This window comes from Puma concolor, chromosome E2 (genome assembly GCF_028749965.1).
Source record: "Puma concolor isolate L17-30 chromosome E2, mPumCon1.1.hap2, whole genome shotgun sequence".
NCBI classification, from domain to species: domain Eukaryota; kingdom Metazoa; phylum Chordata; class Mammalia; order Carnivora; family Felidae; genus Puma; species Puma concolor.
Genome location: NC_141681.1, coordinates 54,809,042 through 54,828,896, shown reverse-complemented (window position 1 = coordinate 54,828,896; position 19,855 = coordinate 54,809,042). Strand labels below are relative to the sequence as shown.

Here is a 19,855-nt window from a genome sequence, read left to right as displayed (position 1 = left end):
GCCTGACAGAGCTGAAATTGGCACCTGATCCCAAGTCTAGGCGGGGTCCAGTAAACCTGTAATTTCATCTCCCATCAGACCACCACCGGAGGAATGCGCAACAGATGAGACATAAACAGGACGAACTACCAGCCAAACAATTTTATAAAGTTATTAACATGTATTAACTCTTTTAATCTTCCTAGTAACCCCATGAATGGAAACGATTATCCCCACTTTACAGATGAGAAAATCGAAGTATTGAGGGTCAGGGCTGCTGTCGGGGGCGGAGATTTCTTGGACTGGCAATGATCATCAAATAGAAAAAAAGTTTCTCCCGCTATAACTAAGGGAATGAATGTTACAGAGTTCAACGTGGAAAGAAAATCTGCGAAAAGAAGACCCACACCCCCTACTGGCCCGAGCCGTCCATTGCTGCGGGAGAGATGAAGGTCAGAGCACCGGAGGACCAAAGGGGCCGTTCTGGAAAGGGGCGGGGCTCCTGTAATGGGAGGAGCCAAGGCCCTGCCCCCTTTCGTAGGACGAGTCATTTCCGTCCGCCGAGAAACAGAGAAAGAAGCCGGTGGAGTTGCGGGCAGAGCGCCTCGGGCTGGACTTCCCTGGTCGCAAGTGGCAGGTGAGCCCCGGTCCGGCATGGTGAGCGTGGGCCGAGCTGAGGGCGCGCGCGAGGTTCTTGGCTTTTGCCTTCGGACGTAGGGATCCGGGCTCGCAGCAGGACTGAGCGGGGCGTCGTCGCCTGGGAAACGGCGCGAGCCTGAGGCCGGCAAGAGGGTGGGATTTCCGGAGCCTTCAGCGGAAGAAGGGAAATTCCTGGTGGACGGGGAGGGAGGAGGAGGGACTTCCTGTGGCAATTTGAGGGCGTTCTGTCAATCAAACCTGTTTACCTACTTCCCCTTAGGCCGGCGCTAGGGATGGCCGAGGTGGAGCCCCAGGGCCGCCTGTGGCTGGAGAGCCCCCCTGGGAGTGCGCCTCCCATCTTCCTGCCCTCGGACGGGCAAGCCCTGGTCCTCGGCCGGGGACCCTTGACCCGGGTTACCGACCGGAAGTGCTCCAGAAACCAAGGTGGGCGGGGCCGGGGCTGCAGGGGGTGTGGTCCGCTGCTGGAGCGGGAACACGGTGCAGGAAAGCTGGACGGCCGGTCCAGTAAGGGAGATGTTTGGCCACCAGGCGGAATTACGTGGTGTAGCTAGTCCTGAAGTTGATAGGTGCCCTTTGGAGAGTATAGGAAGAGAAAGAGGCTGTGCCTGACCTGGAACTAGCCAGACGCCTTAGTGGGGAGAGGATAGAACCAATCCCTATAGAGGTGTCAGAGGAGAATGCTTACAGGTCACCGGGAAGGCTTGAGTCAGGTCACGACCCTTGACAAGGAGAGAGCCGATCCTATGGTGAGAAGTACTACGCAGGCCTAGGTGGTAACGGGGGAAGCCCAGGACCTGCACCTAAGCACACGGCTCATCAGGGAGAAGCCAATTCTTTACGGAAAAAATGCCCGCCCTGTCCCTAGGCGAGAACCCGCGTCACAGGCAGTCCTAAGGCCTTTATCTGATTCCTGCATATAAAGGAGAGAGCCGATCCCATTTAGAAATAAACTGCTTTCCCCTCCGGAATGGGTGCTATGGCCCCCATCCTGTGGCGTAAAGCTGGCCGTGCTCTCCAGTAATGAGGAAAACGATCACACAAGGATGCACATTCTGACTCCACCCTCTCAACCCTCAGTGGAGCTGGTCGCAGACCCTGGGACTAAGACCGTGGCAGTGAAACAGGTACCAGTTCCTCCGTGAGGCCTGGGGATGGCGTTGGGCAAGAATAGCAACCCGGCCGGGAACAGGCCCATTGGAAAAAATCTGGTTTGGAGGGAAGGGGGTGTGGCCAATAGAGAAGCCTTCTTCAGTTGGGGATCCATCCACATTTAAATTGGATAAGGCTGGCCGCCTGTAACATTTCCAGATTCCTGATTGGTGGTACACAGCGAAGAGGCGGGGCTTATGGATCTGACTGGCAGGTGGGGAAAAGAAGTCCCGTTTAATTAGAGGAGGTTCCTGGTGGGGGATGCAGTTAATGCCAGCTCGGCTCTCTCCCTTTGCAGCTGGGAATTAACCCCTCAACTGCTGGGACCCAGGAGCTGAGTCCGGGGGCAGAAGGCTCTCTGAGGGTGGGGGACACACTGTATTTGGTCAACGGCCTCCACCCGCTAACCCTGCGCTGGGAAGAGGCCCGCACGTCTGAATCCCAGCAAGACACTCCACCCGGCACCCCTCCGGTGGCTCCAGACGCTTCAGGGGACATTGAACCACCAAAGAAGAAGCGGATGCGGAAGTCATCCTCCGGCTGGGAGAATTTTGAGAAGCTGCTAGTGTTTACAGCACCTGGGGTGAAGCCCCGGGGCAAGGTGAGGGCCAAGCTGAAGGAGCCACGCAGGCGGAGGCTTGGCCCTAAGTTTGCTGTGTGCCCCTGGGCAGGTCATTCAACCTCTCTAGGCCTCCACTTTTTTTTTTTTTTTTTGTCTGAGAAGTGGACCTGATGACAGTCAGGCGCTGGGGGCGTGGATGTATGTCAGCTCCGGCCTGACCCGCAGTAACCTCAGCAACGAGCCACAATCATGGTAGCAGGTGTAGCACATTGTAGCAGAGACCCGAGCTCACGTGTCCTTACTTCACGTGTCCTTAGCGCCACTAGTCTCCCCAGTAAAATGCTGAATCCATGCAAAGCACGAGGCACAGCCCCTGACACGCGGTTAGTACCCAAACAACCCCACTCCTGTTTTTATTTCCAGGGTTATTAGACTTCTGGCGTGAAGGCCAGGGGAGGAGGGTGGGCAGGATACGAACCCCCAAAAACAAAATTTTTAATGCTTATTTTTGAGCGACAGAGAGTGAGAGTGAGCAGGGGAGGGGCAGAGAGAGGCAGACAGAGGATCTGAAGCGGGCTCTACGCTGAGAGCCCGATGTGGGGCTTGAATCCACAAACCCTGAGATCATGACCTGAGTTGAAGTCGGGCGCTTAACCGACCGAACCACCCAGGTGCCCCGTGAAACCCATTTTAAAGACTGGAATACTGAGGCGCTTAGAAGAAGTGGGAGGCAGTAGGGTAAAGATTTAGGCTCTACGCTCTGGTGTCAGGGACACATCCTTGCTGTGGCTTTGCCCTCTCGTAAAATGTGGAGGCTCTGTGACTCAGTTTCCCTAGGGGTGAAGGGCGAGTGGTAAGTCTCCGCCTGCGGGGGGGGGGGGGATGGGAGGCGTAACAGTGTTGCTGTTCCTCTTTTCTCGCTGACCATCAGGTGGCCGCCTTTGATCTGGATGGGACCCTCATCACCACCCGCTCTGGGAAGGTCTTTCCCACTGGCCCCAGTGACTGGAGGTGATAGGAGGCAGAACAAGGGGGTGAGTGAGGCACCCACAGGGGGTCCCCCGTCACCTTACCCCTTTCCCCTTTCCCATCCGCCCTAGGATCTTGTACCTAGAGATTCCCCGTAAGCTCCGGGAACTGGATGCGGAAGGCTACAAGGTGCGTGTGCTTTGTGCATGATGGCTGGGCCACAGGGCAGGCCGGGGCCCGGGCGAGGAGGGCACCAGGTGACATCCGTGTGCTCCCCAGCTGGTGATCTTCACCAACCAGATGGGCATCGGGCGCGGGAAGCTGCCAGCAGAGGAGTTCAAGGCCAAGGTGGAGGCTGTGGTGGAGAAGCTGGGCCTTCCCTTTCAGGTATGGCTGCCAGGGAGTCGGAGGGTTGTGGAGGTGGGGGGTGGGGACCCAGAGAGAGGGGAACAGAGATGCTGAGCTGGGGGCACAGAGAGGAGGGGACAGGGGCCTGGGGAGAAGCCGTAAGTGCCAGTGGGGAGGTGGAGGGCGGGGTCTGGGCGGGGTTATGCTGAGAAACTCATCAGAAGTGGCCGGTTCTGGGGCACCGGGAGCTCTCTCTGGATTGGTGAGGGTTGGGGTAGCATCCTTGGAGGATCCTGGGAAGGAGCCCAGGAGGGTGTCTGCCTTCAGTGACTCCCACCCACAGGTGCTGGTGGCCACGCACGCCGGCTTGTACCGGAAGCCGGTGATCGGCATGTGGGACCATCTGCGGGAGCAGGTGAGCCTCGGCGTCTGGGTCATTCCCCTCTTCCCTCTGCCCGGCCTCCCCTCCACAGGTCTCCGGGGTTTGCCGTCCTGCCTCCTTCCTCTTCCTCTCCTCCCCTCCCCAGGTCCTCGCCTTCTGTGTCACATTCTGTTGGTAGGTGAGGGCAATGCTCTTGAACTCAGAAAGTCAGAGCAGTCAAGGAGGAAACCAGTCGCTTGTTGGTTGTTTTGTGTGTGCAATTGTTCTGAAGTTCAACAGCTTCCTGAGCTGAAGGTATCCGTGTACCAGACGGGCCTGCTGGGGCACCCACATACCAGTGAGGGTGCAGACTGTACGTGCACACGCTGGTGTGTAAAATAGTGGGAGGAAGCGAGGCAAGATGAGGCAGGGTGTACCTGCGGTGGTCAGGTAAGGTCTCTTCGAGGTGCCTTTTAGACCTGAAGCTGGTTGTGGGGGGGAGCCATGAGGGTGTCTAGGAGGAGTGGTCTAGGTGGGAGAAGCAGCAAGTGTAAAGGTCCTGAGGCAGGTCTGTGACTAGGGTGTTTAGGGACAGTGAAGAGGCCTGGGTGGCTGGACCTGAGTGGATGAGGGGGAGAGAGAGGGGTATGAGGTCAGGGCGGGTAGGTGTGGGACTGTGATGCCTTGAGGGCCCAGGTAAGGGCTTCCCCTTTACCCTGCAGGGGAGCAAGGGGTGGTGCCCGGTAGGGTTGGGAGGGGTGGGGGAGTCAACATGAGCAGGAACTGGCACCCTCTGGTGGCCATGTGGGGAACAGACCGTGAGGGCAGAAGCCCACAAACCAGGATGGAACAGCCCGGGATCTGGGCGGTGGCGGTGAAGGGGGTGAGAAGTGGCCTGAGGGTGGCGCCTCCAGCAGGGCACCGACTGAGCCAAGCATCTCCAGGGAGATGTGGAAGCAGGCTCCTTACTGCCGTCACCTGTCCCTCCCCAGGCCAACGAGGGCGTGCCCATCTCCGTAGGGGACAGTGTCTTTGTGGGAGGTAAGGGCCTGGGGATGGGGAGGGTGTGCGGATGGACCCACTAGGGCTGGGGAACGTGTGTCCCCAAGGCTGCTGGTGGACGCGGGGGTGTGTCCCCTGTGTTCCAGACGCAGCCGGACGCCCAGCCAACTGGGCCCCGGGGCGGAAGAAGAAAGACTTCTCTTGTGCGGACCGTCTGGTGAGGCCCCCCGTCCCCTGCCCGCCTGGAGCCGCGTCCCCACCCTGTCTGACCTCCGCGTCCCCCGCCTCCTCTCCCAGTTTGCCCTCAACCTTGGCTTGCCCTTCGCCACACCGGAGGAGTTCTTCCTGAAGTGGCCCGTCGCCAGCTTTGTGCTCCCCACCTTTGACCCGGTGAGGCCCTCGGGGAGGGAGTGGGGGGGGGGGAGGGGGGAGGCGGGAGTCACACTCATCACGGCCACCCCTCCCAGAGAACCGTCTCCCCCTCGGGGCCGCTCTACCTCCCTGAGGCCAGCTCCCTCTTGAGTCACAGCCCTGAAGTGGTGGTCGCCGTGGGATTTCCTGGGGGTGAGACACCTGACCCCCTGACATCCGGAAGCCCCAGCCCCTCTCTGGGTCCTCGGGCGCCCCCTGATCCCGTCCCCCGCTTCACAGCTGGCAAGACCACCTTCCTGCAGGAGCATCTCGTGTCGGCTGGCTACGTCCACGTGAACCGGGTGAGACACCCACGCCCCAGGCCGAGGGCCGTGCTGCCCGGCCCCTCGCTCGCTTTCCCCTCCTTACTGGGTTGCCGATTCCCCTCCAGGTCTCCGTGCCGCCTCGCAAGGCCTCCCCGCCCCTGTCCTGGTGCTCACTCCCCACTTCCGTCTGGGTCTCTGTGCCTCTTCTGGGTCCCTGCGTGCCCCCGCCCCCCCCACCGGGTCTCCTGACCTGCCGTGTCCCCCAGGACACCCTGGGCTCATGGCAGCGCTGCGTGACCACGTGCGAGACCGCTCTAAAGCAAAGGAAACGGGTCGTGATCGACAACACAAACCCGGACCCTCCCACCCGGGCCAGGTACCAGGGTCCCCCAGGTGACCTCTGTAGGGCGGGCCTGGGGCCCCTCACCAGCCCGGCCCCTTCCTGGCCCAACAGGTACATTAAGTGCGCCCGGGACGCAGGGGTCCCTTGCCGCTGCTTCCTCTTCGGTGCCACGCTGGAGCAGGCGCGCCACAACAACCGGGTGAGCTGGCCCGTGCCCCCGCCCCCCTCCATCCCAGCCCCCGCCTCCCAGCCTGACCCCCGACCCCCACCCCCCACAGTTCCGAGAGATGACCGGCTCCTCTCACGCCCTCGTGTCCGACGTCGTCATGTTTGGCTACAGGTGAGCCCGCCGCGGGGAGGCTCCAAGCGGGTGGGCGCCAGGGGCCCAGGCTGTGTCTCACCTCCCCTCCTCACCCCTGCCACCAGAAAGCAGTTCGAGGCCCCGATGCTGGCGGAAGGCTTCTCGGCCATCCTGGAAATCCCGTTCCGGCTGAATGTGGAGCCTCCCCTCGAGCGGCTGTACCGCCAGTTCTCAGAGGGCTGAGCTGCCCCTGCCCCCCACCCCCCAATAAATGGTTTTCCTTTAAGCTCGGGCACCATTGTGCTGGGAAGAAGGGTGGTCTGCCCGGCCAAGGACTGGCACCTGGCTAGTCCCCAAGCGGGGGGGGGGGGGGGGGGGGGGGGGGGACTCCCGGGGTGGGATTTGTCCTGAGCGTGTCTGGCCAGATGCCTCTCCCGCCGGAGTAACTGAGGCCTCTCAGCCCATGGCCGTGGGTGCTCCAGACCGAGGCTGGGGAGCCCCCGCAAGGGACACGGCCCCCCGGGGGGGCGGGGTAGGGTCTTCCTTGCGCGTGGCTGCCAGGCTACAGAACCAGTGCAGGAGCATGTGTGTTGTGACCCTGAGGATAAGAGCTGGATTTGGTGAGTGAGAAACTGCGAGCTGAAGTTGACCTTGGGGCAGGGCCTGCAGCAGTAAAGGGGGTGCTGGGAACACAGTCACAGGGGGCAGGTCCCCGGCCCCAGCTTGTGTTTGCTGCTGGCCAAGCACGACCTGTCGAACCCAAAGGGATGGAGAGAGAACCCCAGCGGCAGCGGGGAGCAGGACCCAGGCATGCGACTGGCCTCGAAGAGGGGACCACTAGGCACAGCAGGGCCTGCAGTCAGGGGACCGACCTGCCACTGAAGGCATAAGTGGCTCCACGTGCGGCCCGTCCATCTTCGCTCAGGTGATGGTGCTCTCAGCGGGCCCCCCGCCCCCGCCTCATCACAAGGATGCACGTTCCCACCCCCCACAGCAGGGGGCGGGCTGGGCCATCAGCTCTCTGGGAGCCAATGCACCCAGTCTGAGGACCCCCGGCCAAGGCTTCTGGACATGGAGCGCGGTGGCCAATGGGCTTTTAAAAGACTTTATTGGGGAAACGTACAGGGGTGGAGACCGTCCTTGGAGACAGCTCACGACGCGGTCTTCCAGCCCATCTTGCTGGGCGGCTGCCATCCCAGGGGCCCCTGCTCAGAAGCATCTGACCTGGGGGCAGGAGCAGAAGGGGAGGGGCTGGACGGGGCCTCCCAGCTCCTCAGGGAGGGGCCCTGGCTCAAAGGGGCGAGCCCTCTCCCCGCCCGGGGCTCCATCACCTCCTGGGGGAGAGGGCTGCAGTTTCCCAGCAGGCCTGGGGCTACCGGAAGCTTCCCCGACATGCCTCTCGGCTCCGGTCTCAAGACCAGAGTCACACGACTGCTCCCCAAGCCCCAGATACCTCAGAGGGTCCCTCGTGCACTCGGGCCGGGTGCCACTCACCGGTTTTGGCGGGGGCCTCGTCTGTGACTCCTGGAGGGGCCCAGCCTGGGGGTGGCCACTACCCCCCCATCTGCGGGGGAAGGCAGGGGGGCTGCGTCAGTGGCGGGGACTTGGGAAGTGGGGGGAGGGGTGGGAGGGGTGGGAGTCCCGGCCTCACCCCCCGCTGCTGCTGCTCCTGCTCCAGGTTCCGCTGCAGGACCTGCTGCTGGTTGGCGATGACGCGCCGGATGCCGTTGACGAAGTTGCTCTGGTCGTGGGGGATGAGGCCGATGAAGATCTTCTTCTCCGAGGAGTAGAGGAGCATGAGCACGCGCACCTCGCACGACGCCTTGTAGGAGAAGTGCACGCAGCCGGCCTGGCGGGCGGGGGCGGGGGTCACCGTCTGGCCGCGGTGCGGATGCGCCTCCCCACGGCCACCGGGGCACGAGCACGCGGGCCGGCGCCCCTTGGAGCCGCGGCACACTGCGTCCTGACCGCCGTCCCCCCGGCCCTGGTGTCGCTACCGCTTGGGGACGAGGACACACAAGCCCGCAACGGCCTGGGAACCGACGGGCTCTGCACAGAGGCACCGGGACTTGGCTGCGACGTGCTCCAAGGAGACCACGGCGCCCACGACAAGCAGGGCGATGGTGGGCTTGCGAGTACGTGGACTGCCCCCGAGGCGCCAGGTGGCCATGGCCGGGACTCGCAGAGGCCCCCTCGGGCCCCAGGAAGCGCAGCACTAAGTCCCCCACACGTAGGCCCTGGAGCAGCTCAAGTGCCAACCATGAATCCCCAGTGAACGGTCAACGACACTGTTCCCTCAAACCAGGGACGCGGCCGAACGGACAGCCACCTCGGGAGAAGCGCTCCCGCTCTGCCTCCCTGGACCTTGCTCTCCAGTCACCACCCCCGGCTTATAGGTGGGCAAACTGAGGCTGACTTCAAGGACTCCCAAGGCCCCTCAAACCACAAGGGGCTGTGCCTTCCTGTGCGCCACCCCAGGGAGACGGCGGCGGCAGGTGTCCAGGGGGAGCTCCTACCTGAGCCCCGGCCCCACCGAGGGAGCGCGGAACGCTGGGCAGGGCCGGCCAGGTGCACGCGCGGCTTTTCCAGCTTCCCCCGTGGGAGCGCTGTGCTCTCAAACTTTTGTGACACAAGAAACACACAGCCCTCCCTCCAAACACACTTGCGCTGCTGTGACGGAATCAGATAGTTGGGGACGCATGCCGGCCTGTGACTGCAAACGTCCACAAAACGTGGCGACGCTGTGCTTTCACAAGCACCGAGACAACGCACCTCCCCTCGCAGACAAACTGAGGTCAAGAACCGCTGGAGGATAAGCCGGCACCTTGAGAGCTCGGGCTGGGAGCAGACAGACCTCGCTGCCTGACAGGGCTCTTCCGGAGCCTCGGATTGTCCATGAGAAAACCCGGTCCCCGTGGAGGAGGAACCTGGGAGCACCGGGTCAGCACTCAGTGGTTCCAGCCCCTCGAGACTCTGGTGAGACTCCGAGTCGACCCTGGAGGCCGGTACCACACCGGGTGCGAGTCCTACTCTGAGCCTCAGTTTCCCCATCTATAAAACGTGTCCGGGACGGCACAGACCCAGGGAGTCCCGTGGACCGGGAGCCGACAGGTGTCTGGACACGAGGCCGACCGGCTGTCACCATGAGGGCTGCCGCCACTCTCTCCCCAGCTGGCTTTGGGGAAACAGCCACCGGCCGTCATCCGCCTTCTAGTTTTCAAACACAGAGCGGACCCGGCCCCGTCTGCCCAGGGGGGCCTTTCCGGCCGGCCGCGCCCCCACCCACTCGCCCAGCCCGCACACGCCGCACTCACGAAGCCGTTGTCCATGATCCGGCACAGGCTCTTGAGCGTCTCCAGGTCCTTGGTGAAGTGAAACTGTACCAGGCGCGAGTTCCGGAACAGCGGCACCAGTGTGGTCTGCGGGCAGGCCGGACGGCGCCGTGAGACAGGGTGCCCAGAACGGTCCGCAGCCACGCCGCCCAGCCTCGCCCCCGCTTCTGACCTCCACCGGGTCCACACCCGCCTATCTTCACTTGCCGGACAAGCTGGCCACAGGGCCCTGGCACGTGCTGTCCCTCCGTCTAGGATGTTCTCCAGCCGGCAACTCCAGTGCCCCCTTCTCGGGGAAGCGCCCCGGCCACCCCACGGTCTGCTGTCTGTCACAAAGGCCGAGTGCCTCCCATCACACTCACCAGCAGCTGCTGCGGGATGAGCTGCATGTACAGCTTCCTTGGCCACTGCTCGGTCCTCCTGCGGGGCAAGGGGACGGGGGTCAGGAAGCTGGGTCTTGGCAAGACGCTGCCTCCGCCCCCAGCCCGGCACTCACAGGATCTCCCCTTGGTTCACGTAGACATGCGACGGCAGCCACCTCTTAGACCGACTGTTGGGCTCAGGCCTGGGCTTTTGGGGAGAGGAAGAGGGGAGACATCAGGAGGGGGGAGGCACCCCAGTCAGCGAAGACATGCTGGTCTTCAGGTCGCCCAGGTCCCCCCAGGACTCACCTCTTGCCACTCCATGACCCCACTCCACGCCAGGAACTTGTTGTTGACGATCTGAACTGGGCCCGCGACCCCACCGGGACCCACCGCCTGCAGGAACACACAAGTGGGGCCGATGCCTGGGAGTGCCCCAGGGATGCTTCTGGGGAACCTCAGAGCTGTCCTGAAGACCTTGGCCCCCGTCTCCAGGCAGTCTGGCCACAGCCCCAGAGCTGGCCCGGCCCCTCAGCTGCTCACAGACCTTCCATGGCTCCCCAGTGCCCCAGAACAAGTCTCAGATGCTCAACCTGGGGTACAAAGCTCACAGGGTCTGCCCCTAAGACCCAGACAACCCTACAATTTGTTGCACAAACGGGAACACTACTCATAAATAACTGGCAAGGGGTGAACCAGGACAGTTACCCTCCAGAGCCTTCCAGCCGCATAGCAGCCCTCCCCATAAGCCTGCCGCCCACCTCCAAGCCCTGCTGTGTGTAGGAGGCCCTCCTGTGAAGAACCGCCCTCCACCCCCCCACCCCCCCCCCCCCAAGCCGCGCTGACAAGTCTGGGGCAGGGCTGGCCTGGGCTCCACCAGCACACCTGTTTGCGCGTGGTAATGACCTGCCGGATGGCGTTGACGAAGCCGCTCTGGTCGTAGGGGATGAGGCCCATGAAGATCTTCTTCTTGGACGAGTACAGGAGCATGAGCACACGCACCTCGCAGGGGGAGATGTGAGGAAACAGCATGCACCCCGCCTGGGGGGGGGGCAGGAAGTCAGAGACCCCTCCAAGCTAACCAGAGACTGTCCTGTCTCGGGGACAGGTCGTCACTGGACAGAAGTCCTCAAAGTCGCCCTGTGGCCTTCCGTGACGAGTGAGAGACCACAGCACAAGGCAAGAGCATGTGAATGTGCACTTGGGGGTCTCCCTCAGCTGGTCAATCTGTGGTGAGGGCCTGGGACCCACCGCTGAGGCAGGAGGATCCTGAGAGGGTGGCGCCTCCACCGCGTCGCCCCCTCTCGATGCCGCTTTGTCCCCAGAGTAGGGCCTGCCTCGGCCGAGCCGCCTCCAGGGAGACACTGGGCGCAGCCCCAGCTCTACTCCCTCCTACGTGCGTGACCCAGTGCAAATCACTTCATGTTCTGGACCTCAGTTTTCCCATCTGTAAGACGGCTTAACGACAGTCCCGTGGTCGCCGCCACATAAACGTCTTTACGCGAGACGCCAATGCCTCCTTGGCATGACGTCAGAAAGGAGTGTCACAGGCCTCTCTACCTGGGCTGTCGGGACAAAGAGGCGGCTACCTCGGGGAATACCCCTGACTTGTCCTGTCACCCAGGGGCCACCTGCTCAGGGAACCTGTCCCCTGCCTTCCCGGACCAAGGCGCGGCCCGTCCTCCCAGAGCTCCCAGCAGGACCAGGAGTGTGACCGGCCAGGTAGCACCAGGAGCGTGCTGGCGCGCTTCTCCCGTGGCCCTCGGGCCCGTCGGCCAGGCAGACGGCAGGCCCTCAGCAAATGGCGCTGAGGTCAGGGCCGGCCCATCGGGCAAGAGACTGCGCCAATCACGAGCCCCGGTTGGTCCGGGCCCCAAGGGAACGGGAATCTACCTGGACACTGGGGGTCATGGCGCGCCCACACAGTAGGCAGAAGGAGGCGCCTGGTCCCAAAGGGGACCCCAGAGCCGAGTCCTGTGGTGTCCCGAGCGGAGGATCCGCTCTCCTCTCTCGCCACCCACCCCCCGCGAGCACCTGTCCCCTTCGGCAACCAGACCCCCGTGGGGTGGGGGTGTTCACCGCTGAGATCAGGGCCCGGATGAGACGCTGGGGCCCAGACCGGAGGGGCTGCAGAGACCACACCAGACTCACTCCCTGACGGCCCCATGTCACAGTCACTCACCAGCCCACGCTGACCAGGTGTCGACCACACGTGCAGGCCGCCTCCTCCAACACCACACAAGTTCACTCCCGCTAACCGCCCTGAGGCGTCCCGCCGCCAGCCCCGCTTGCCGGACGAGGGAACGGCCCCGGCACGGAGTATCCCCCTGGCCCGGCTCACCCTCCCCGCACCCCCATGGCCATCTTCAGTTGGGTCCCTGCCACGTGCCGCGTCCCCAACAGGCTCCTAGGTCCCAGGAGGGCCAGCCGGGGCCCTCCGCTCACTCGCATCCCTGGCGCCACCGCCCGCGTCCTCCGTGCTCTGCCTTCCCTGACACCCGCGTGTTCAGACACGGACCAAGACTCCTTCGGAGGGAGGCCTGGGGCCCCCGGCCCCCCGCCCAAGGGTCCCGCTCTACTCACGAAGCCGTTGCCCATGACGCGGCACAGCCCCTTGAGGGAGTCGCAGTCTCTGTTGGTGAAGTGGAACTGCGCCAGCTGGGAGTTGCGGAACAGGGGGCCCAGGGTGGTCTGTGGGCGGCCAGGGGACAGCTGGGTCACCGCCAGGGGCGGGGTCCCCGGGAAAACGGGCCTGGGGAGGCCGGAGGTGGGTCTTACCAGCAGCTGCTGCGGGATGAGCTGCATGATGAGCTTCTGCGGCCACTGGTCGGTCTCCCTGCGGTGGGGGAAGGGGGGGGGGATGGCGAGTCAGGGGAGCCCCGGCCACCCACCTACCCCTGCCCCCTGCCCGCCACTCACAGGTTCTCGCCCTGGTTCACGTAGGCCTGGCAGGGCAGGGCCCGCTTCAGCTTCGCCGTGGAGTCCGAGTAGGGTCTGCGCTTCTGGGGGCGGGGTGGGGGGGTCACCGGGCACAACCTGGGTGCGCGGGCCCGCCCCACACACAGGGCCAGCCCCCCACCCCCACCCCCGGGCTCGCGAGGGGACCCCGCGGCTCACCTCCTGCCACTCGAGGACACCGCTCCAGGCCAGCAGCTTGTTGCTGAGCCGGTGCTCGCCCACAGCCAGGCCCCCGAGGGCGAGCCCAGGCGAGGAGGGCCCGATGGGACCCAGGGCCCCAAAGACCCGAGCACCTTGCTGCGGCAGAGGGGAGGGGGGAAGCCGAGGCTGAAGGACCCGCAGGGGCAGCCTGTCCACCACACGCACCCCAGCGTTCAGACCCAAACCCCCTGCTCAGAAACTCCCGGGGCCACGTCCAAACCACTCCTCCCAGGAGTCAAAGGCCCCAAGTGGCTGACCTACATATCCTTTCCCTGCCACTACGAGCCCCTCCTCCCCGGCCACTTGTCACCTCAACACTGGTCTGCTCCCTGCTCCAGCTGTGCCCTTGGCCCGGAACACCATCCCTCCCCCTTCAGGAGATGCCACTCACTCACCCTCCTGGCCCGATCAGTTCTTGGTCCCTCTGTCCTGACCCAACTCAGAAGCCAGCGGTCCGAGGGTCCAGGCCTCCATGAAGCCCCCACAATGCACACACCAGTCTACACTGCAGCTGGCTGCCTGGCACATGGGTTTGCTCCAACCCACCCACGCTGGAAACTCTTCCAAAGCCCCCCATGGCCCTCAAGAGAAAGTCTGGACTCTCTCCCCTAGATCCTGCCAACCTTTCCAAGGTGGTCGCCGGCCCTCCTTCCCTCCCTTGCAGACCCCGGGGGGGGGGGGGGGGCGGGGGGTGGAGAAGGGAAACCAAAGCACAGAGAACAGAACCATCCAGGGAGGCAGAGAAACTTTTGGAAGAGGGAGCGTAATAACATCAAGAGGGGTTTCAGACACGACATCTTGAGAGTGGTTGCAGAACACCCAGAGAACGTTCCAGCAACAAAGCCAAGGAAAGCTACACGTTCTACTCTTCACAGGGCACTCTCCCAGATATCCTTTTTTTCCCCCTAAACCAAAGACATCTCAAAGCAAACAAAGGAAAGGCTTTGGAACAGGCTGGCAGCAAGTACCCCCTACAAATCTCACCAGTAAATGCCTCCGGGCAGCAGAAAAAATTACTAACGGGCGTTGTTCTTTTTCATCTTATATTAGAGGGCACTTTCTGCATTTCCTATAAAGCACACAGATGTTTTCTGTCCCAGAAAGACAGTAAAACTCGGATTTTCCAGGAGCTTAAAAAAGCAAACAAAAAAACCTGAGCAAGCACGTCCTCCACCTGGACAGGTGATTTTGGAATATGGGCAATGGTAGCGGATCAGGAAGAAAACCAAAGAGAAGAATCTTGGCATAAGAACATGTTGGTGCGTGTTCAGGGCCGGGCTGGGTCTGAGATGCAGGACGGGGGTTGAAGTCCCGGGTTTGGAGATGCCACAGGTGGGGCAGAGAACATCGGAGAATATGTGCCTAAAGCCCACAGCTGAAGAGCCTTCGGAGGGCCAGATGAATGCACTTTAGGATCCGGTCAGTGTAAACTGGGAGAGCACGTGTTTGAAGTCTGCTTTGTCTGTGAGGGCCAGCTGACCACGTTAGGCTTAAAACATGTTCTGGTCTAGAACGTAAAGACCGAGAATTCCTAGCTAAAAACTCAGGTCTACCTGCAACAACAGGGTAGGTACGTCCAAGTGCACGACCACAATTAAGGACGAGAGTTAAGTGCGGTCCTAAAGGAAATCTCATATCGGGGCAGATGTGTGCGTTTGACGTGTGAACTGTTTCCTGCACAGGGAAGCCTATTTTGTACTTGGTAGGAGGATGAAAGCCTTAGGGTGCAGTTTCAGGACCGGGAAGCGCTTTTGAACTAGATGCAGATGCTGAACACATCCCTGTAAGACAGTGGAGCCGAGGGGTATGTTTAACTTTTGAGAGACGTTCAGAGTCTTCCTGTCTACGTTTAAGATACGAAAAAACCTGTTTTAAGGCCTGCGTGGAGCTGCCACAGCTCCATGCCACGCACAACGTCGGCGCAGGGTATGAAAGAAGCGAACTCGAGAGCCAGCCTAGGGTAAAACGCACATCTGGGCAAGCGTGAAACGCCGAGACGTGCAGGTTTCCTAACATTCCAGGTGCGCCTGAAGATTTTTGAAAAGTATGCGCTTATTTTAGGTCTGGGGAAGCGTGTGCAGTTAACGTCCCGACAAAGCCAGATGTTTACGTTTGGGCTTGTTGCACTCTGTAAGAGCATCCCACATCTGGGCGAGCGTGCAAATCCCGGACGCACACGCCACGGGCGCCGTGCAGACGCGCGCGGGCCCGGGAAGGAACACCCCCAGGTGCAACACCTGGGCGCGCGAGTGCAACACGCGGGCCCCCCTCGCCGCGGCCCCGCGGCCCCCTCCCCCATTTCCAGATTTCCTGCGCGGAGAGAGACCAACTTTCCAATTGGAAAAACAAGCATGCACGCCTGCCGTCGGCCCGCCCGCCCCCCACCCCGCGTTTAAATCGGGACGCGGAGTCAGCAGTAATTTGAGCCCTCCCCGCCCCCGTACCCCACCCCCGCCACCCCAGCCTAAACGCGCAACAAAGGGGAGAGCACGGCGCGTACCACCCGGGGGGGTTCCACGAGGGAACCCGGCCCCGGCCGGGACCACCCTTCGGGTCATCCTGAGACCCCACAGAAGAGGGGGCCGCGGACAAAGACCCGAGCCCGGGGGAGGGGCTGGCGGGGGCGGGGCCGTGGAAGGCTCTGGAAAAAAGGCGGGGGGCTCACCATGGGAGGGGCCGAGCGGGCCCGGATCCGCGGTGGCTGCGGGCCCCGGGGGCTGGCCGGCCAGGAGCGCGAGCGGGCGGCGCGCGCCGTGAGGGGCCGTGGGGGGCGGCCGCGACCCCCGAGGGGGCCCCCGGCGCCGGAGCGGTGCGGAGCGCGGCGCGGACGGACCATGGCGGGCGCGGGCCGAGCGGGCTGGGGGCTGCCACGGGCCGCACGGGGGGCTGCGGGCTCCACCGACTGAGGGGCGCGGGCGCGCGGCTTCGGGGGAGACGGGCTGGGCTGAACCAAGCGCGGGGGACGCGGCGCCGGAGAGGGGTCGCCGCGGCCAAACCACTGCGGCGAGCGGGGGAGCGCGGCGCGTACCAACCGCGTCCGCGAGGGGGCGTGGCCGGGCTGTACCAAAATAGGGCTGGGGGAGCCTCAGGAAGCGGAGAGGGTGTGTGGGGCGGGGAACACGGCCATTGGAAGATGCTCTGGGCCTCTCGCGCTAGAGGGGGAGGAACTGGGAAGACGTGCGAGCAACAACTTCAGGGGGGTGTGGCGGGAGAGGCCATACGGAAGGGTGGACGGGGGGTGATAAGCGAAGACGACGATACTAAGTTGGCTTCGGGCTGGGGGACAGGATACCAAGAGACCCTACCCTTAGTCGCGGAGCCGGGAGACTACACCAAGAGACCTTAGGAAGAACAGGAATAAGGGAATAGTGGGCCTTGTGGCGAAGGAGCCTACCTAGAAGTTTGGGGATACGGATCGTACCTTGCACCAGGAGAGAACTTAATGTTTGAAGGCAGTGACGTGGCTAGGTGGGCCGGAGACCACAAATCCCAGCGTCCCCCGCGCGGCCTGCCTGGGCGGGGCCAGCGGCCCCAGAGACGCCGCCAGTCCCTGCTGCGTGCCCATTGGTCCCAGTGCCCTAAGGCTCTGCCTACCGCCCCAGGTACCTTCTCGGGCTTCTTGCCACTCGGGCCGTTCATTGATTCACTCTACACTCAGCTATTACAGGACTGCGTATTCACTTACTAGGAGTTGTGTAACATTTTCTGCTTAAATTTGTCTGTTTCTTAACTGTTGGTAATAGGTAACCGTGAAGAGGCTATGAGGATTAAATGAGTTAATATAAGATCACTACTCAGCCTAGTAACCACTTAAATGTTAAATCTTTTTTTTTTAAGAATTGTGATGAACACCAGTGAATAAAATAAAAACTTAAAGAAAAATCGTTATTGGGACGCCTGGGTGGCTCAGTCGGTTAAGCGCCCGACTTCAGCGCAGGTCGTGATCCCACAGTCCATGAGTTCGAGCCCTGCGTCGCGCTCTGTGCTGACAGCTCGGAGCCTGGAGCCTACTTTGGATTCTGTGTCTCCCCCTCTCTCTCTGCCCCTCCCCTGATCATGCTCTGTCTCTGTCTCAAAAATAAATACATTCAAATTTTTTTTTAAAAAGAAAAATCGTTATTAGTACTACTATTTCCAGTCTGCGCGAGCAGTGCGTATACTGTGATGACCAAAACAGACAGAGTCCCCCACAGAGCCCAAAGTCCACTGGAGCAAACAAAATAATCGCAGTTTGTGATAAGTGTGATAAATAGAGCAAATGCACAGGACGAGAGCATGGTGACCACGAGAAGTCAGGGTACCCACCTTTAGGTAGCCTGCAATTCTCTATGGGCTGGAAGAGCCCTAAAACGAGGGAACAGCAAGGCACAATCCTGAGGGCAGAAGGAAAGTAAGGGAAGCCGGCACAGTTGGAGCGGACTGAGGGTGGAGGGCTGTGGAAATGGGGAGGTGCTGGGATCCACAAGCAGGGACCTGCAGCCTTGCCATGGAACTTGGAATTTTAATCTCACTCTGCTGGGGATCCACCAGAAGGTTTTCAGCAAGGGAGTGACACAGACTCCCTTATTTTTAGACAAATCACTCCTACAATACTCGGAAATGACATTTCTACAAGTCTACCAGAATGGGACCCACAGTGGCCTCTGAGGAGAGAAGGCAACACGCAGAGGGAATGGGGCCACAGCGACGGAAAGGAGATTCAGCTGCCTCTCTTAGACTATCTGGAATTCTTACATTATGCAGATGTTGCCTACCGAGAAATAATTTTTGAAATACTTACATCTTTTTGGAAGGATTCCTCTGGCTGCTGTGTTGAAAATAAAACGGTAGGGGTGCCTGGATGGCTCAGTGCGTTAAGCATTCGATTTCAGCTCAGGTCATGATCTCACGGTTCATGCGTTTGAGTTCTGTCAGTGCAGAGCCTGCTTCAGATCCTCTGTCTCCCTTTCTCTCTGCCCCTCCCCTGCTGTCTCTCAAAAATAAACATTAAAAAGAGAGGAAGAAAATAAACCGGTAGGAGATGAGTGGAAGCAGAAGGGCAGAGAGGACTGTGCCGATGATCCAGACAAGAGGCATAGGTGGGATGGATGGCAGGCAGGGTGGCCACAGTGGAGGTGGTCGCTTCCACAGTTTATTCCAAGCCAGAGCCCAAAGGGCTTGGGCAGAGAGTGAGTGAAAGGCGTGAAGGACGATGCCATGGTTTTTGGCCTGTACCGAGATGCCACTTAGCGAAAGGGAGCAGACTATGGGCCAGGTGGTTTGTGATGCGTGTTAACTTTGAGATGTTGACTAAGTGATGTAGATAGGGGAGTCTGGAGATACAACTTTGAGAATCTTCAGTGTCTGAGTCGATGAGACACTGAGATCACGAAGGGCATGTGTATAGACAGACACCGGGACGCTCCAGACCTTTAGAGGTCAGAGTCCTGAGAGGCAAGCAGCAGATGGGACAGGAGTGGCTGGTGAAAGAGGAGAAAGGCTGGCTGTATTTCCCACCCTGTTTGCCCCGCCCACTCAGCTGCCCGCCCAAGGGGTTCCCAGGGCCGGCTCCAACCTGGCCCCGAGATCCAAATCGGCCTTGGATTGTGACCAGATGGAGAACCGGTGCTCTCCGGGCCCAGACCACAAGTTAGACAGCAACAGTTACCTCCAGAGCCCCAACAAGCATCCACGTCTGGACAACCCACTGCTGGCAGCAGGGAGACAGAACCACAGGGACAGAAGCCTCCTTCATCCCCCTAAGTCCTAATTTCTCACCGTTCTTGTTGGTCCAAGCCTTCACAAACCCTTGTCTGGAAACCCCCTCCTCGGTGTCTCTCGCTTTGCTGACCCAAACACCCCAGCGGCTTCCCTTAGAATTAAACGCAAACTTCCTCCAGTGCCCTGCATGCTGGCTGCTTGCTGCTCTATCCACACTGATTCCTCTGACGTCCCTCCTGCTCTCCAGCATCCTTCAGCGCCCACCAGGGCACATGCGTGGGTGTGAATTCCCAGGATCGTATAAGCGGAGAGAAAATTGTGCCAGGATACACTCCGGCGGGAGCAAAATGGAAACATCCCCGAACGTGACAAGAAAACGTAGGCAGAAATTATGAGTTATACGACAGTACAGCTCTCCGAAACCACCTTGCTTACCCGGTGTGCCAGTTTAAAAGGCAACTGCCCACTTCATCTGTGAAATCTGCTGCCCAGGCTAGCGGGCTAATATGACTAAGCAATTCTGCTCCCATCTGTCAACACTTCCTGAAAACTGTTACCGAACCTGTTTATGCCGGTTGCTCTTAAGTTAATAACTTAATCCTATCAAACCAATGAAATGTTAACGCAAGAGACTTGTTTATATGGAAACCAGGTAGCCTGCATTAGAAGAAATAAAAATGAGTTGCTTAAAAAAAAGAAAAAAAAACCCAAAAAATAAAGCGCTGGAAATGACAAATAACTTGTGCTTTGCAGATGTAGCTTATAAAAGAATATGATGTTTTTGACAGGTGGGAAACCAATACTTAAAGAAAAGATCTTGGTCCTAACAGAAAACAGAAAAGATGATGGGGCGCCTGGGTGGCGCAGTCGGTTAAGCGTCAGACTTCAGCCAGGTCACCATCTCGCGGTCCGTGAGTTAGAGCCCCGCGTCGGGCTCTGGGCTGGTGGCTC

At 60.8% G+C, this 19,855-nt stretch overlaps 2 protein-coding genes across 8 annotated transcripts; one reads left to right on the top strand and one right to left on the bottom strand.

The window, feature by feature from the left end:
• The first annotated feature begins 469 nt into the window (after positions 1 to 469).
• Positions 470 to 6,637, top strand: PNKP (polynucleotide kinase 3'-phosphatase). 6 transcript variants are annotated; one of them, XM_086690472.1, is made up of 17 exons: positions 470 to 616; positions 899 to 1,062; positions 1,717 to 1,763; positions 2,087 to 2,389; positions 3,282 to 3,361; positions 3,451 to 3,508; positions 3,599 to 3,706; positions 4,011 to 4,082; positions 5,021 to 5,069; positions 5,177 to 5,247; positions 5,328 to 5,420; positions 5,498 to 5,594; positions 5,682 to 5,743; positions 5,974 to 6,083; positions 6,162 to 6,249; positions 6,329 to 6,390; positions 6,477 to 6,637. In XM_086690472.1, the coding sequence occupies exons 2-17, from the start codon at positions 912 to 914 to the stop codon at positions 6,592 to 6,594; spliced, it is 1,569 nt and encodes a 522-aa protein (XP_086546598.1). In that variant the 5' UTR covers positions 470 to 616; positions 899 to 911; the 3' UTR covers positions 6,595 to 6,637. The 6 variants fall into 6 exon arrangements, with proteins under 6 accessions (XP_086546598.1, XP_086546596.1, XP_086546597.1 ...); XM_086690470.1 differs by having other exon boundaries at positions 4,011 to 4,343; XM_086690471.1 differs by having other exon boundaries at positions 899 to 1,143.
• Positions 6,638 to 7,442: 805 nt separating this feature from the next.
• On the bottom strand, positions 7,443 to 18,139 carry PTOV1 (PTOV1 extended AT-hook containing adaptor protein). 2 transcript variants are annotated; one of them, XM_086690490.1, is made up of 13 exons: positions 17,985 to 18,139; positions 13,163 to 13,300; positions 12,965 to 13,047; positions 12,824 to 12,881; positions 12,629 to 12,736; positions 10,931 to 11,086; positions 10,355 to 10,441; positions 10,180 to 10,253; positions 10,046 to 10,103; positions 9,666 to 9,770; positions 8,003 to 8,200; positions 7,846 to 7,915; positions 7,443 to 7,575 (listed from the first exon to the last, which is right to left on the bottom strand). In XM_086690490.1, the coding sequence occupies exons 1-12, from the start codon at positions 18,063 to 18,065 to the stop codon at positions 7,904 to 7,906; spliced, it is 1,158 nt and encodes a 385-aa protein (XP_086546616.1). In that variant the 5' UTR covers positions 18,066 to 18,139; the 3' UTR covers positions 7,443 to 7,575; positions 7,846 to 7,903. The 2 variants fall into 2 exon arrangements, with proteins under 2 accessions (XP_086546616.1, XP_086546615.1); XM_086690489.1 differs by lacking the exon at positions 17,985 to 18,139 and adding an exon at positions 15,870 to 16,180.
• Positions 18,140 to 19,855: the final 1,716 nt, after the last annotated feature.

Excerpts from the sequence above, each read along its gene's own strand:
- PNKP (XM_086690469.1), top strand. The coding sequence starts at position 912 with ATGGCCGAGGTGGAGCCCCAGGGCCGCCTGTGGCTGGAGAGCCCCCCT. Across the intron at positions 1,764-2,086 it reads AGACCGTGGCAGTGAAACAG|CTGGGAATTAACCCCTCAAC; the intron begins GTACCAGTTCCT and ends CTCCCTTTGCAG. Across the intron at positions 4,344-5,020 it reads AACAGCTTCCTGAGCTGAAG|GCCAACGAGGGCGTGCCCAT; the intron begins GTATCCGTGTAC and ends GTCCCTCCCCAG.
- PTOV1 (XM_086690489.1), bottom strand. The coding sequence starts at position 16,040 with ATGGTCCGTCCGCGCCGCGCTCCGCACCGCTCCGGCGCCGGGGGCCCC. Across the intron at positions 13,048-13,162 it reads GTGTCCTCGAGTGGCAGGAG|AAGCGCAGACCCTACTCGGA; the intron begins GTGAGCCGCGGG and ends CCCCGCCCCCAG. Across the intron at positions 12,737-12,823 it reads TCATCCCGCAGCAGCTGCTG|ACCACCCTGGGCCCCCTGTT; the intron begins GTAAGACCCACC and ends GGCCGCCCACAG.